The following is a 14,623-nucleotide window of genomic DNA, read 5'->3' on the forward strand; positions in this document are numbered from 1 at the left end:
AGCAGACACTAGCCAATGACTGGCTTCAGTCATAAAGACCTAATCAATGCACCGAGTATTCTCATATCATACACAAGAAACCTACAGCCAAATCTTTACCATTCTCTTTTACAAAAATACTAATAACTACAAAATAGATATGGAGGGGCAAGAAATTCAAAGAATCAAGAAAAACTCCACAGAAAAGGATCAATCCCTTGCTTTGCAATCAGATATTCTTATATATGTACAACTATCTACATACTTTAAAACCCAATAATTGAAATCTATAATGATCACATACAATTTCTGAAGACAAAATCGCATCTCAATCCACTCAATTATATTCTCTACTTTTTCTCTCTCATAAGCATAACCCAGAACATCAGCATGGTCAAAATATACTAATATTTCAGAGAATCTTTTAGTTCTAACCTTGCTTACACATTGATGAGCTCCTAAGCAGTAATCCAATTATTTTAAACTATATGCACACCACAAATCTTGACCATTCTAAAAGTCAAAAACACCCAAAAAAATGGATTATAATTTGCTTGAAATCCCTTTCAAGTAGTTGGCGGAGCTGCTGGTTTTCCCTCCGTAATGACTGTATTTCTTTCATCAACTCATCTTGCTTCTCTAGGATTGAGGTCAGCAAGCCCAACATTTCTATCTGTCATCATCATAAAATATGAGAAACACTGCTTAAGAGATGACAGTACAGAATTATCATCATTATAAAGGTTACCACTATGACTTAATGATAAACATAACAAATACGCTTTGAAAAATAGCTTCACGATGCGGATCATTAATTATAAATAAGAAAGTATATTGAAATTATGGATAACATCAAAAGAGCATGAACTCAAGATTTGCGATCCCGATAAAATGAGGTAAGATAAGTACATTAGAGGAAATTAAAGTAAAATTTGCATATATTTAACTTCAAGAACTATTGTTTAAGATGCTCAGAGTCATGTGCGACACAAGCCATATACAGCCTTGGCAAGAAGAGAGTTACATACAGGTTTTGGGGTCAAAATAGAGGACCAAACTGTTTGGATAGAAGGAAGAAACCATAGACCTCATAGAAATTAGGATGTTAAAGCATCCATGCAAGAAAGCACTCACTTAAAGGTGATAGGTACTATAAGGTTTCAGATACAGTAAATAGATAATAGTTATAGTTATGATAAAACCGATCATAATAAAAGATGGCATCGACTGAAAATATTTATTTGATTTGGGGGTAAGCAGCATTGAGAAGTTGGAGAGCAGTGGGGGCAAGATTCCAAAAGGTGTGGCACATAGGAAGGCAATTTCAGGTATGGAGGTTTCCATTTTGGACTGGACCTTGCATAGAAATCAATGCAAAATATGATACTATGGTCTGTATAACTGACCCAGATTGATGAAAAAACATTTGGTCTTTATGTTTATGTTGAAAGGAATGCACAGAGCTATATCTCCCACTTAAATTCAAACACCCTAGCTAGCGTAAAAGTCTATGGCTGAAAATTCAATGCATTTTTTTAAGAAAAAAGTAATGCATATTTGTGCATAGAAATTTTAAACAGTGTTTGGATACAGATGTTTACAGGAAGTTAAATATTAATCATCAATATGATCTACCTCCTGCATATGGAATTGTCTTAGCAGCTCGATATGAAGATTCCTCACATCTTCGTGGATGGACTTCTGCATGGATCCCAAACTCTCTTCAAGAGTGCGCTGGACTAACTGAAGTGAAAATGAAGTTCCTTGTTGATCTGTTGGCTGACCTAATGTTCGCATAGATTGAGATGGCGCTCCCTGTTACAACAAAAATTATGCACAAGCTTCAACTTCTCACGCAAATTCATAGAGGTGCACGAGTGTGCATTGCATTTGTGTTTATGTGCATGCATGTCTGATTACATTGATTGCTGGAAGGCTCCCTGTCCCAGACGTAGTTGATGCTTCTTGCCTTGATAGCAAGCTATTTAACAATTCTTCTCTAGGTTCTGCTCCTGTTTTCTTTGATTTTGGTGAACCCACTGCTGAAGCTATTCCCTCACTGAAGGAAGAGGTGGTGCTTATTCTCTCAGCATATGCCGTATACCTCCGAGAGAAAGTTGACAGCACTGTTCCTGGCAACTCAAGATTAGATGATGATGATGATGATATTGTCTTAGCTCCTAACGATGCGGAGACAGAGCTAAGGTGGCAGGCAGATGAGGATTCCACGATTTCAGAAGAATTTGTATTGTTTAATGTAAGTTTGTTCTGCAGGGTTACAAAATTTGTGCTAGAATTGTTCATAGAGTTCTTGGTGGAGTGACTGATGGATGAAGATGAATCTTGCAAGCCTGCAAATATGGACCCAGAAGCTAATGATACAGAAGGCACGAAGCGTGCCAGTGAAGTTGGCTGGTGGTGATGAGTTAACTTGTCCGACAATGCATTCCCACCCCAGGCTCCAGGAGAGGTTGGAGAGAAAGATGATGTTTCACTCCTTGAAGAGGCAACTGGTGTGGCAACCAATGATGCAACAGAAGCACTGTCCTGCAATATTGATGATCAAATTTTAATTAAAAGATTTCCATAGGCTACTGAATTATACAATAGAATGATATGTCATAACGTCTACAGAAAGAATAAGATAGCTGAATACAGCCATGCTACTGCCTTTTCACCTTACATTCTTACATCATCCCATATGCTATTAAAATTAAAAAAAGAAAAGATGCATAAATAAATTCATCAACTAGAGTCATCTTATGAGAAGCATAACTGAAAATCATGTCAAATCAATTTTTAATAGGACCTTCATATGGTAGGACCTTAGACAAGCTCTTCCCAAAATTTGCAAGCCTCTTCAAATGAAACGGTCAAATAGTTGCAGTTGGTTGCTGTGTTTTCTAGCTATGGGTTATGCATGCCAACAGGTTGCAGGCACGATCATGCTAGATAGAGACAACATTCACTCCATACCTACAACCACTTTCTACATACTGACCGACAGCAATATGCAACAAGCGAGAATCAAGTATAAAACCTGTTTGGATGTTGAACTTGACCTCCAATCTGAGATTGGATGAGAATCAGTGCTTCCTTCACTATAAGGAAATCTCCTAACTGAGGAAGGAAATGCAGCAGATTTCTCCTCGCCGGGCACGTTAACCTTTTTTGCTTCATCATGGTCATCCCACCAATTGCCAAGAGATGGCGTGATTGGCTGAACATCCACAAGCGGGGAAAATACATCCATATCATCATCCTTTAAGTTATAACTAGACCGGGGTGCTTGTAGCTTTGCCAAAGATCCACCTGTCCAAAGTCGACTCCGCTGTGGAGTTACCTCTACTGTAGGTGTAGTTGATGTCGACCCACTAGTGCTTGTTGTCAAAGAAGAGCGAAAGCTAGGCACTGTTGCAGGAGGGAAACTCAATGCTGCCGCAGAAGGCAGGGGATCTGGCATAAGAACAGAATCTTCACCGGTACCTCCAAGAAGAGCAATTTCAGCACTGCAACTATTCTCATTTACAATGACAGGCTTTGACCTTTGCCAACACAAACTTGCAACTGCCTGATTAGAAAATGAAAAACAAAACTAAATAAATAAAAAAGGATATAACTCCAACAATAAGGTATGTACGTGCAGACAAAATTACAAGAAGTCCATTTTATTATGTTTAATTTAAGGATTACTATATGGAAAACAAAATACTCAGAAAGTAATCCAGATGTTATCAGAAAGAAATACTATCAAGCAAGGTATGCTGAACTGGTACCGCCGGCCGTTTCGGCCGGCCGGCGGTACGGTTCGGTATGATTTCATACCATACCGAACTGACGACCCGAACCGAAAGAAAAAAAGAAAGAAATAAAGAGAAATAGAGAGAGAGAGAGGAAGGAAAAAAAAGAGGAAGGGGAAGGAGCCGACGGAGCCGCCGGACGGCCTCCGACTGGCCGTCTGAGGACGCAGTCCACGCGCGCGGTGCCGCAGGCGTGAAACAGGGGCATCGCCCCTCTTTCGCAATTTTTTTTTTAAAAACATGATTTTAAGTGAAACCGGCCACCGGGAGCCTCGCAACGGAGGCACCGTCCGTCCGGTAGTTTCCCCGCCCCCCTCCGAGCGCTATCTCTCTTTTTTGCTCTCTTGAAAGCCCTATCGGGCAATATGGGGTTCAGAAGTCCTCCGACGGCCACAGCCGGCCACCGCCAGCCTCCGGCGGCTCCCACCTCCCTCCCTCCCCTCCCCTCTCTCTCTCTTTCTCACTTTCTGTTCTTTTTTCTTCGGTACCGCCGGTGTACCAATTTTACCGACCGAATCGTACCGGTTCCCCGCCGGTCCGGTACGAGATAGTGTACCGGCCGGTTCGGCACGGTATGGCAAATCTTGCTATCAAGAAACTACTGTTAAATACAGAAACCATGAACAATGTGTGGTTGCAGTAACTAACCACATATGCATAAGAGCTATGTCACATACACTAAGTAGTGGTCAGATTTAAATGGCAACAAAAATCCCCAGAAAAGACATCATTGCAAAAAAAAAAGAAAGAAAGAAAGAAAGAAAGAAAAAAAAAAGAAAAAGAAAAGGTCTTCTGCATTAGAAGTAACTCTTCTTCTTTCAAGGAAAAAAGTTCTAAATTTCACTGTGGCATGTTCAAGTCTGAATTTTATCTTATTTATGTTAGCCCAGAAACTAATTTACTATCATGCAAAGTTTGTCTCCTTGGCTGTCACTAGCAGTCATAATTCTTCTAACAAGCATAAGCACTTAATCTTCAGGATTGCTAAAATAGGTCTGGTGAAATCAATGGATTGGAACATAGTTGCATTTATAAGGATTGCCCATGTTTGGAATGAATTCTTTCTTGGCCGTTCCTTAAACCAATCTTCTGTTTTTGTAAATTCCACCAGACAGACATTCTAGCAAAAACAAAGGATGGTATAACTAGTTTGCTTTGATTTATTTGTTTGAAGTGCAACAAATTAGCACATGATAGATGCTAGCAAATCTAGATACAGTGAGGATTACTCTAAAAATCTAAAAAATCAATTTCTTCTTCACGTCGAGGTTGTGGAACCAAAAGTATGAATATGAATGATACCGGAATGGCCACACACACAGAGGTTTGCTACCAGAAGATACTATTCATTCAATTATTTATTTTACCATGGCATTGATGGACAAATTCACGGTGAAGATACTAATAACTTGCACAGGAGTATAAAATATTATCCAGTATTTTTTACTCTATTAACAAAAAGACTACCACGTATCTACAGAGACCCGGTCAAGAATCAATAGAAAGGCAAGCAACCAAGAAATGAAGAAGTTAATCCCAGTTTTAGAGATTTTCTGTCTTATAGCATATTTAGAGAAGATTAATACCTCAGAACTATGATATGCACGAAGAACAGTAAAAGGTTGAGGTTTTCCCCGAACATCATAGAATACTACGCGTCCACTATTTGTTCCAGCAGCCAGTACATTGCCATCATCATGATATGCCAGCGAGGAGAAAGGTGCCTCATAATGAGTGCATGATGTGGGCCTTCTTGTCCCAGAATCATATGTATACAACCTTTTATCTAGACCAACACTGGCAACTATCTATAAGAAGGTAAGAACAATGTCAAGAGGTATCAATTATATATCATATCCATAAAAATTGAAGAAACTTACAAAAAGAATCAATGACAAAGAGGCAAAAAAGTTCACATCTTGACCACATGCATTAACTTATCATGTACACTATTCATCTAAACCAGTGACAACTAAGAAAAAGATGAAACCTTGTCACTTGATGGTGAGAAGCAAACACCAGTTGTTGGAGCAGAATGCTGCTTCGGCCAAGAAATCTGTATCCAGTGACAGTAGTGAGCTAAAGTCATATAAACATGAAGCAACCAAGCATCAAAACAACATGAAATAACTGGAGGCACAATGACTTTCAGCATAAAATTCATTAACCAATAAGTGGGGTGTAACAGTGATTTAATTATAGTAGTTTGTCTATATCTTCAGAAATTTTATAGCACAAAGAGGATGAAAAACTGAAGACTAATAGACATGATGGACATCTGTGTTTCCTTCCGTTCAAAATCCATGAGTATTTAAATTTCAATATGTTGGAAGATTGAATTGCTTGGGCAAAGAGAGTGAAAGGAGGCCTTAACATGAGGGGAAAAAGCATAACAGACTTTAAAGACACTCCAATTGATTTTCAGTTCACAGTTTTCAAAAGGTTTTAAATGCCTACACATCCACATGTATTTATAGAATCATAGCTTACATCATGTGTGTAAATCATTAATGTGAACTACTAAAACCTCCAAAATCATGCTAAATTATCAGCCTTCCTGAACACCCAGACCATCTAAACAGTCCAAAGAAAATATCCTGTCATGACTTAGAAGCAAGTTACAGGAGCATCAAACCATGGTTTGCAAGACCCACTTGTACCACCCCAACAGGGCATGCTGTATTATATCAATTAGGTATTGCATGGTACTAAGGTTTGGTACGGTGCAGGGGCTGAACCAGTTTGTATTAGGTGCAACCCACTAGTCCAGTCCAATTTTATCATGTACCGATTTGTACCTCCTAGTTTCGGGTGGTACCATGGCTGAGAGCGATAAAAGTCCCTCAGCCTGTATTGGTACGGAGACTATACTGTACCAAGCACACTGTACTATATTCAGTAAGGTAACAGAACAGTGAACGTTGCATCAAACAGTGGAAGCATTTAGGATTTTTATACAGTTCTGGAACCTTGTTATGTACATAGGAAAAAACCTACAACAGTCAGCTGTTATCACCAGAAGTAATAGGAAAAAATTTCATCACACAATTCTAAACCAGAATGTTACCCAGAAGAATCTCATTTTCATTTTTATAATATGCAGAGAGATTCAGCAATATTTTCCATACCTTTGGACTGCGGCCAGTTATATCCCACAGATGTACAGATCCATCATCACCTGCTGTCACCAAAATGTGCCGACTAAGTCGGGAATAATCAAGCACTCTTAATACCTGGTCTTAGAGCATTAACGGGTTAAATATCAGATTCAGAAACAGTTTCTAAAAACATATTTACATGAATGGCAATAAGATGAAGTACAAACAAAATCAGTTAAAAAAGAAAAGAAAAGAAAACCAAACAACCTGCCCATTTGGATCCTTGAGTTCAGCAGCCCGTGCTCCAGAAGCAAGATTGTGGAGAATAAGTTCCCCCTTCACACTGATGGATGCCAAATGCTCATCTTTGCAGTTGTACATGACACCGGTGATCGTATCAGTATGACCACTCAACCATTTGATGCAGCGTTTTCTTTGTAAATCCCATATTCTGACAATATTACCACTTCCACCAGAACAAAGATATCTAGAACCTTTGTTGCTAAAGCTGATAGAAACTATAGCCTCCTGCAAATTAAGGAAATAGATTTTCAGAAAATGCTTAGAGAAACTGTGGTCTCAAAACATGATCCAAATAAGTGATAGTGTTTGATAATATTTATGCATGGAGGTTTAGGTGATACCCCACATGGCATCAGACCAATTTTATGGCCACAGCCCATTGGTTAAGAATCTGGTTATGAACAATTGTTAAATATCATTTTATGCAATATGCAACTCTGATTTGTCTCTGTTTAAATAACAGTATCAAGCTGCAAATTCTGTAACAATTCAGCAGTGTAACAAATATATGTGCAGGTTTGACTTCTTAAATGCTGGACAAACTGAAAATGGAAGTTGACATGTAGAAAAATCCATGCTTCATGACAAATAAATAATGATTGCTATATTAGTTGAAATAACCAGCCAAATTACTTGGATCATTACAACTATTTAACTATTCTTAGCTTTTTGAAGGTGCTGATGGCAGAGTTGGTAAATAACTGTTGATACTAGAGGCCTATGTTTGATCTCTCCCTTCATCCAGTTAAAAAAGCTAAGCCATTGCATCTGCTCCTCCTGCTCTCTAAAAAAGAAATAGTATTAGCCCTTCTATTGTTCTTAATTATCTCATATGCCATCTTATTTTTCTCATAATATTTGACTTTTGACACCCCCACCTATGTTTCAACCTAATTAATTAGGGATTAAGGCTGAGTTGAGTTAAGCCAACCCCAACTAGTTTGGGATTAAGGCTTCCTTGAGTTGAGTGTTTCAACTAGTTTGGAATAAAGGCCTAGTTGAGGTGAGTTGAGCTGACCACAACTAGTTTGGGATTGTAGCTTAATTGAGTGGAGTCCATTTGACTTTTGAAATTCTATTCTTCTAGTTTATGTTGGCATATCTAGTGACCCTAGAATAGGTAAGAAGTAACCTTCATGCTCGAGCAGCAGAACTAAAGCCAGATACATGACAATAACACAATGTTTAATGTGCAAATATTAAAAGTATCCACTCAAACAAACTATAAGAAATGTTGGAATTGTTTAGAGTGAAAAATGACATTTGGGAATGGTTTCTAATGTATCTTTGTGCACATATCGACCATGACATGCTTGCAATATCCTGCATAGCAAAAATGTTGGGCATGAAAAATTAACCAAAATTTAGTGGAATTGTAACCCAAGAAAAATATCCTAAACACATATCTGAACCCAAGTACCACAGTAATGCAAGTAATGTGGAACGTGAGTGTTTTCTGTTGCTTTTTTTATTGTTTTTGCTTTTTGTCTTTTTTTCTCATCCATTTGCTGGTCCACCTTATCACTGTGATAAGAGGACTTGGATAACTTGTTCACCCTCTCTATCATTACATCTTATTATTAAAACATTTCTTTGTCAGTACCCAGATTAAAGTAACAAAATGAATCAAGTACTACAAAGTTTAACTTCCAGTTAATACGGGAAAACACCTACAAGACCATAAAACCTTTCTGGATAAAGACATGATTAGTTCAAGAGAGTATTAAATTGCATTTTTTTAAAGCAATATTAAGACTTCAATCAAATTTTAAGAAGGTTTAGATAGCTGACCCATGGCCAAGTTTAAATATTTCCATCTCATCTCACAGAAGCACACTGCAATGCCATATATGCTAACTGATTCACCCAACCTTCCCAGTAATCCACAAAGCAAGTACACTTGCACAGACTATGAACTTACAGGAATTGCACCAATGCAAAAACTCAAATCCACAAAACAACAAGATGAACCAATTGAATGGCAAACATGTTAAGTCTAAAATGTTCAGGGAATCAAAAAAGCCCATTCATCATGTAAATACTGAAAGAATATAAACAATTGGAAAGTTACTTCTATATCATCACCAAGAACACTCCCACAAAGGGGTATAACTCCCACATTTTGACCATTTTTATGCCACAGGGAGATCTTCCTGTCATCCCCAGTACTGGCAACCACTAGATCTGCAACAACAATAAGTAACACTAAGATGAAAATATTCTCATAACTCAGATCAAGTGCATACATTTCAAAGGTGTTTTATCATCTTCTAGAGTATCACAATATATTAAATTAAGGATTTGTGCCCAATCAATGACAACCGTACCACAGACACATCTCAGAACAACCTAACACTTTGGTTCAGAAAGGCCATGCAAAGGTAAAGCAATCAAGATCCTAATATAATCTGGTCAGCCAAGTCCAAAGGGCATAAAATATTAACCAATATGTGTAGTATCCACTGGCTACTCAACAAGCACAAATTAGCTATGTTGTGTTGTGCTGGTTCTAATTAAGCAAGTTTTCAAAAATCAAAATCCAAAAAAGAAAAATCCATCTAAAGCATGATTCAGAAAAGGAAAAATACAGTATATTTGAAGTGGAAAATTAGATAAATCAGTGCAGCAAAAAAAACTGAAAGTTAAAAATCAAAGAAAAAAGAGAAACGAAAAAGCATGGCAAAAAGAAATGTATATATCAGCAAAGACGACAGAGGAAAAACTAAAACATCTAGATTTAATCAAATCAACGTTATCGAGGATGTTGCAATGCAAATGAAACAAATTAGTTAAAAAAGGTAAAAGCATGTTTAGAATTACTTGAACATCACTGCTTAGGAAAGATGCCTGTTTGCCATCACATGAAGGATCAATGAAGCATGTATCATGTAAGAGAAATTATTATCTTTCTTCTTGTTTAAAAGCAGGATAACTTTTTGTGAATTGGATAATAGTTATGCAAGTAACCTAAATAGATTCCGTCTATAGATAAAAGGCTGCCTTAAAAGGAACTGATGGAAAAGAACGATTCTCGATGTTCACATTAAATAGCTGAATTAGGTTTTCTGACTATCATACAGCTACGAGTCTGTGAGTGCGCCTCATTATTCTGAGATCCATTCTCTCCTTTTTTCCTCATTGTTTTCCTTTTCAAGTTTTTTTTTTTTCTTTTAATGTCCTAAAACTAGCGCAAGCAAATATCAGAATTCTCTCACGAAATTGCGAGCACAACCAACTTATCCATTGAAAAAAACAAAAAAAGATATTTTTCCCAAAAATAAAAAGGAATAGAAGATCGGAAAAAAAAGAGCAAAAAAATAGACTGGGTTTACTGGTGTGGTTCCATCTGACGGAGTTCACTTGGAATCCTGGGGAGGGAGTGTAGCTCAGCACGCACGGATCGCCCGAATCCACCGTAACATCGAAAATCTTGACAGTGTCCCCTCCGCACGTGGTCAGTAGGGAAGCCGACGGATCCACGAAGCTCATCTTCCGATCGGATCAGGAATCGAAGGCTCGCCCGATCAAAATCATAGGCTGATTGAAAAACTCAAAAGATCAAAGCAATGCCCTAACCTTTTCCTCAGAAAAACAGCAATGCCCTAATTCGACGGCGAGGGAAGATAGAGCGAGATCAAAAACCCTGTGAAGAAACAAGGAGAGATCAAAATCAAAACCCCAATAACGAGATCAGGAAGTACCTCTGATTCAAATTCTCTCCCTTTATCGATTCTTTTACTCGTAAGAAAAAAAAATCGGGGGGAAGTAGAAAGAATTCGAGTGGGGAGTAAAAGAGGGATGGAGTGGAACCCAGCACCGATGGCAACTCGGCCGGTGTTTTCAAATGGGTTTTGGATTTTGTGTTTTCTTTCGTTCCGTCGGAACTACTAGCAGTGGAGTTTCCGTATGCGTTGCGGACGTCCAATTGGATCTTTTGCTCATCTCGTGATGGTGCTGGGATTTGGGAAGTGAACGGTCGGTAGCGAGTTTGTGTCGTTGGTGCGGCGGAACACGAGATTCTCTCTTTCTTCAAATTTTATGATTCATTCGGCCGGCAAGTTTAACTTTGGATTAAATTAACGACTTGAAGGTCCTCCGTTGTATCTCCTTTTAACAATGGCTGGTGTCTCGTAATAAAATTTTTCATTTAATGTATTATGTTTCATCTTCGCTTTTTTCTTCACCAGTATCTCTTCTAATTCTGTCCAAATAGAGTCCATATACATTGCTAGTGTATCTTTACTTGGCTTCTTTTTTTTTAATCAAAGTTCTAAAAAATCCCTTCTACTAGAAAATATAATATATTTTAATTATTTTAAAAGATAAATCTAATTAGTATTGGCTTGTCACCGCCGCATAGCAATGGTGATAAGTTTTTTGGATTGACATAGTATGCTTAGGATGTACTTCTTATCGTCAAATAAAAAATTCTCGCATCTCATCATATCTTGATTTTATAACGGCATTTGAAGATAGATTAAAGGTACTGGTGTATTATTGGAAGTAGATCAATCATATTGGCTAAAGAGTCTGAATAAACATCAAGCACAATATATATATATATATATATATATATATATATATATATATATATATATTTGTAAAGAATTGTAAGAAAAGAATAATAATGAAATAAAAATTTAGAATAAAAAAATAAATTTGTGAAAGAAAAATAAAAACCAAAATAATGAATTTGGTTCCCTCTTATAAAAACACCACAATAAAAATGCTTCACGTATAAAAAGAATTTTTTTCAACTTTTGTAACTATAAACTATACTATTTATTGTTAAAATATAGAAATATCAATATCTCGCTATAACTAAAAAACAAACTCAAATATATTAAATCCAAAGTTGGATCCAACTAAAATAGAATAGCAATAAAAGATAAACTATTCCAACTAGTAAAGAAACAAGAAACAATGCATACATGTATGCATGCATGCACAAAAACACATATGTGTGTGTTATATATGTATGTATATGTATGTATGTATATATATTTATGTATATTTAAAAATTTATGTTTCAAGATCTTGATCATTTTGGTTAGTTATGGTGATAATTAACCATTTAATTTGTTTAAGTTGGTCCAATCCTTTGTAGATTGGTTTAGTTTAGGTCATCTCTTTAATAAAATGATTATATTCGGATCTAAATTTTTGAATTGTTAAATAAATAGATCGTATTTAGATTGATAATTTTTTTATTTATTCTATATCTGATTCGACTTATACCTAGACACGTTCCTAATGTTGATAGTGGCCAATCGTGAGATAGATTGAGATCTCAATCAAAGAGAACTACAAAGTTTGAAAATAAATCAGATACTGACAGTTTGGCTAAGACATAAGAAAGGGGATTCAAAAGTTTATCTTATATAATAACATTTAAATCATCAATTCAGTGCGTGCGTCTCTCTATACCACGTGGCTGACTGTTTTCTTATTGCGGTTGGCTGTTTCAATGACATAACAAAAATGTATTTACATCAACAAAGACGGAAAGGGCCCTGTAACCGCGAGTGCATAGTCCTTTTGCGCTGTGGATTATCTCCCGTCCGTCCTCGAACCAAAGAGCGCCTCTTTTAAAATTACGGCACAGACGGTGATTATGCGGACCTCGTGCGTGCATGGAAGCACGCACCTCGCATTCCACGCAGAGCGCTTGACCACCGGCCGTCTCTAATTTAAAACAGGGCAAAGGGGTGAAGTGGATCCCAACTCATTTCTTTTTGAGTTGGAGGGTGGTTTAAGGAAATCAATAGTCGTGATAAGCTAAAAATTTCATTATTATTATTGCTACTTATCTACCAAAAAAAAAAAAGTCAATATATATATATATATATATATATTATTTTTTTATTTTTTTATTTTGAGTTATAAGAAACTTCAAGAAATCTTCATTACGTCTACATGTTGAGCACCGAAGTAAAATCGTCATCGACTTCAACCAGTTCTTGGAAATAAGTCCCGTACCGGGCGAAGCCAAATTTATTATTCATCAACAACGACACACCTCACAAACAACCAAAAAAAAACAAAACAACAAACAAGCAAACCAACCAACGAGAGACACGTCCATGCAACGAACAACTTTAACAACTTCAACATATCCTCATAGATCAGTAGCCGTAGCTAGTCGACCAGACCACGGGTCCATAGACAACGGCTTGTCCATTGATCTGGACGACAAGCACATAGTCTCCATCCTTGGATGCGGGCTGGCTGCGCCACACCGTCTTGTACTGATCGTCTACAATGGCTAGCTGCCCACGGTGGTCGAGCCTAAGGAAGCAGTACTCGCCTCCATCCACAGTCCCAGTCTGCCAGATGATGCCTGTGGACCTCTTAGCCAGGGCCAGATTGCAGCTCTCCCTCATGATGAAGGTGTAATCCCTCGTCGTTAGCTGGGCATCGTCGTAGATAACCTGGGACGAGAACAGCACGTTGTTCGGCGTTAACGTTGGAACGTCCATCAGCCGAGTAGACGCAGCGCCCCTGGTGCTGCGGAATCCGTAGTTGGGCGTGGACCAAACGGCAGGGCCATAGATGGCTATCTCACCGTCCGGTCGGAGGACGGCGGCGTACTTTCCTCTCGTGTAGTTGCCGCGGAGCTGGGAAAACCAGACGGCAGAGCCGCTGGCTCCTTTGATGACGAATTGGCCGAAGTCGTTGAGTGTGAGAGTGCAATTGTCGCCATTGCCATGGGTGTTGGATTGGAAGCCACGGCGGTTGTTGTACAAGACCAGGTTGCAGTCACCTTGCATGGCGAATGTGGCGTCACCGTTGGTTAGCTGGCCGTTGGTGGGGATAACATCGCCGGTGAGAAGGACATTGCTGTCGTTGGCCGTGGATGGCGGTGCGAGAAGTGAGACGATGGATGAAAGGGCGAGGAGGAGGAGAGGAAGCTTGCGGATCGAGGATGGAATTGCCATTGGTAATACTCTGGTCGAGCGTCTTAATTACTCCTGCTCTTGCTGTTGTTCATGTATACGTACGTGGTCGTTATATATATATAGACGGGGCGAGAGGGAAGAGCCTTCGGCCAATGTCGCTGGACACTTGCCAGTGGACAAGGGTCCTCGCGTCGCCCAGCCTATCGTGGAAAGCGAAGCAACGAGACGGCACCAATGAGCCCGAAGAGGAGAGAAATATTATGCTGGTACGCCGGCAGCTGCGCTTTGTTTCCCACGTTGAACACCCTGGCGCGCCTCAATGTTTGGGGACCGGCTTTCCCCTTTGGCGTGATAAGTTTATCCCTTGAACTTGGGGGACAGGTGGGTCACATGGGAGAACTTATTTGGTCCTAGAATGGGTTTAAGCAGCGGGCGCTCGGTGGACCTGATCCACTTGAACTTGGTCAAAAAAAAGTTTGGGACCGGACATGAGTCGTAGTTAGGACTCAGCCTTTTAGTTGGTCCGGAATTAATAAACTAAGTT

General features: G+C 38.6%; 2 protein-coding genes across 4 annotated transcripts; both read right to left on the reverse strand.

The window, feature by feature from the left end:
- Nucleotides 1-172: 172 nt before the first annotated feature.
- On the reverse strand, nucleotides 173-11,173 carry LOC105046348 (protein NEDD1). Of its 3 annotated transcripts, none has more exons than XM_073258618.1 (11): nucleotides 10,882-11,173; nucleotides 10,513-10,782; nucleotides 9,252-9,364; nucleotides 7,145-7,405; nucleotides 6,908-7,012; nucleotides 5,770-5,835; nucleotides 5,366-5,587; nucleotides 3,020-3,550; nucleotides 1,900-2,526; nucleotides 1,615-1,794; nucleotides 173-652 (listed from the first exon to the last, which is right to left on the reverse strand). In XM_073258618.1, exons 2-11 carry the CDS (start codon nucleotides 10,667-10,669, stop codon nucleotides 500-502), a joined length of 2,415 nt encoding a protein of 804 aa, XP_073114719.1. In that variant the 5' UTR covers nucleotides 10,670-10,782; nucleotides 10,882-11,173; the 3' UTR covers nucleotides 173-499. The 3 variants fall into 3 exon arrangements, with proteins under 3 accessions (XP_073114719.1, XP_010923208.3, XP_073114718.1); XM_010924906.4 differs by having other exon boundaries at nucleotides 10,513-10,669; nucleotides 10,757-11,173; XM_073258617.1 differs by having other exon boundaries at nucleotides 10,513-10,717; nucleotides 10,882-11,172.
- Nucleotides 11,174-13,084: 1,911 nt separating this feature from the next.
- LOC105046386 (mannose-specific lectin 3) lies at nucleotides 13,085-14,177 on the reverse strand. The gene has a single exon (XM_010924954.4). It carries the CDS (start codon nucleotides 14,116-14,118, stop codon nucleotides 13,306-13,308), a length of 813 nt encoding a protein of 270 aa, XP_010923256.1. The 5' UTR covers nucleotides 14,119-14,177; the 3' UTR covers nucleotides 13,085-13,305.
- Between the last annotated feature and the right edge of the window lie 446 nt (nucleotides 14,178-14,623).

This window comes from Elaeis guineensis, chromosome 5 (genome assembly GCF_000442705.2).
Source record: "Elaeis guineensis isolate ETL-2024a chromosome 5, EG11, whole genome shotgun sequence".
Classification (NCBI taxonomy): Eukaryota; Viridiplantae; Streptophyta; class Magnoliopsida; order Arecales; family Arecaceae; genus Elaeis; species Elaeis guineensis.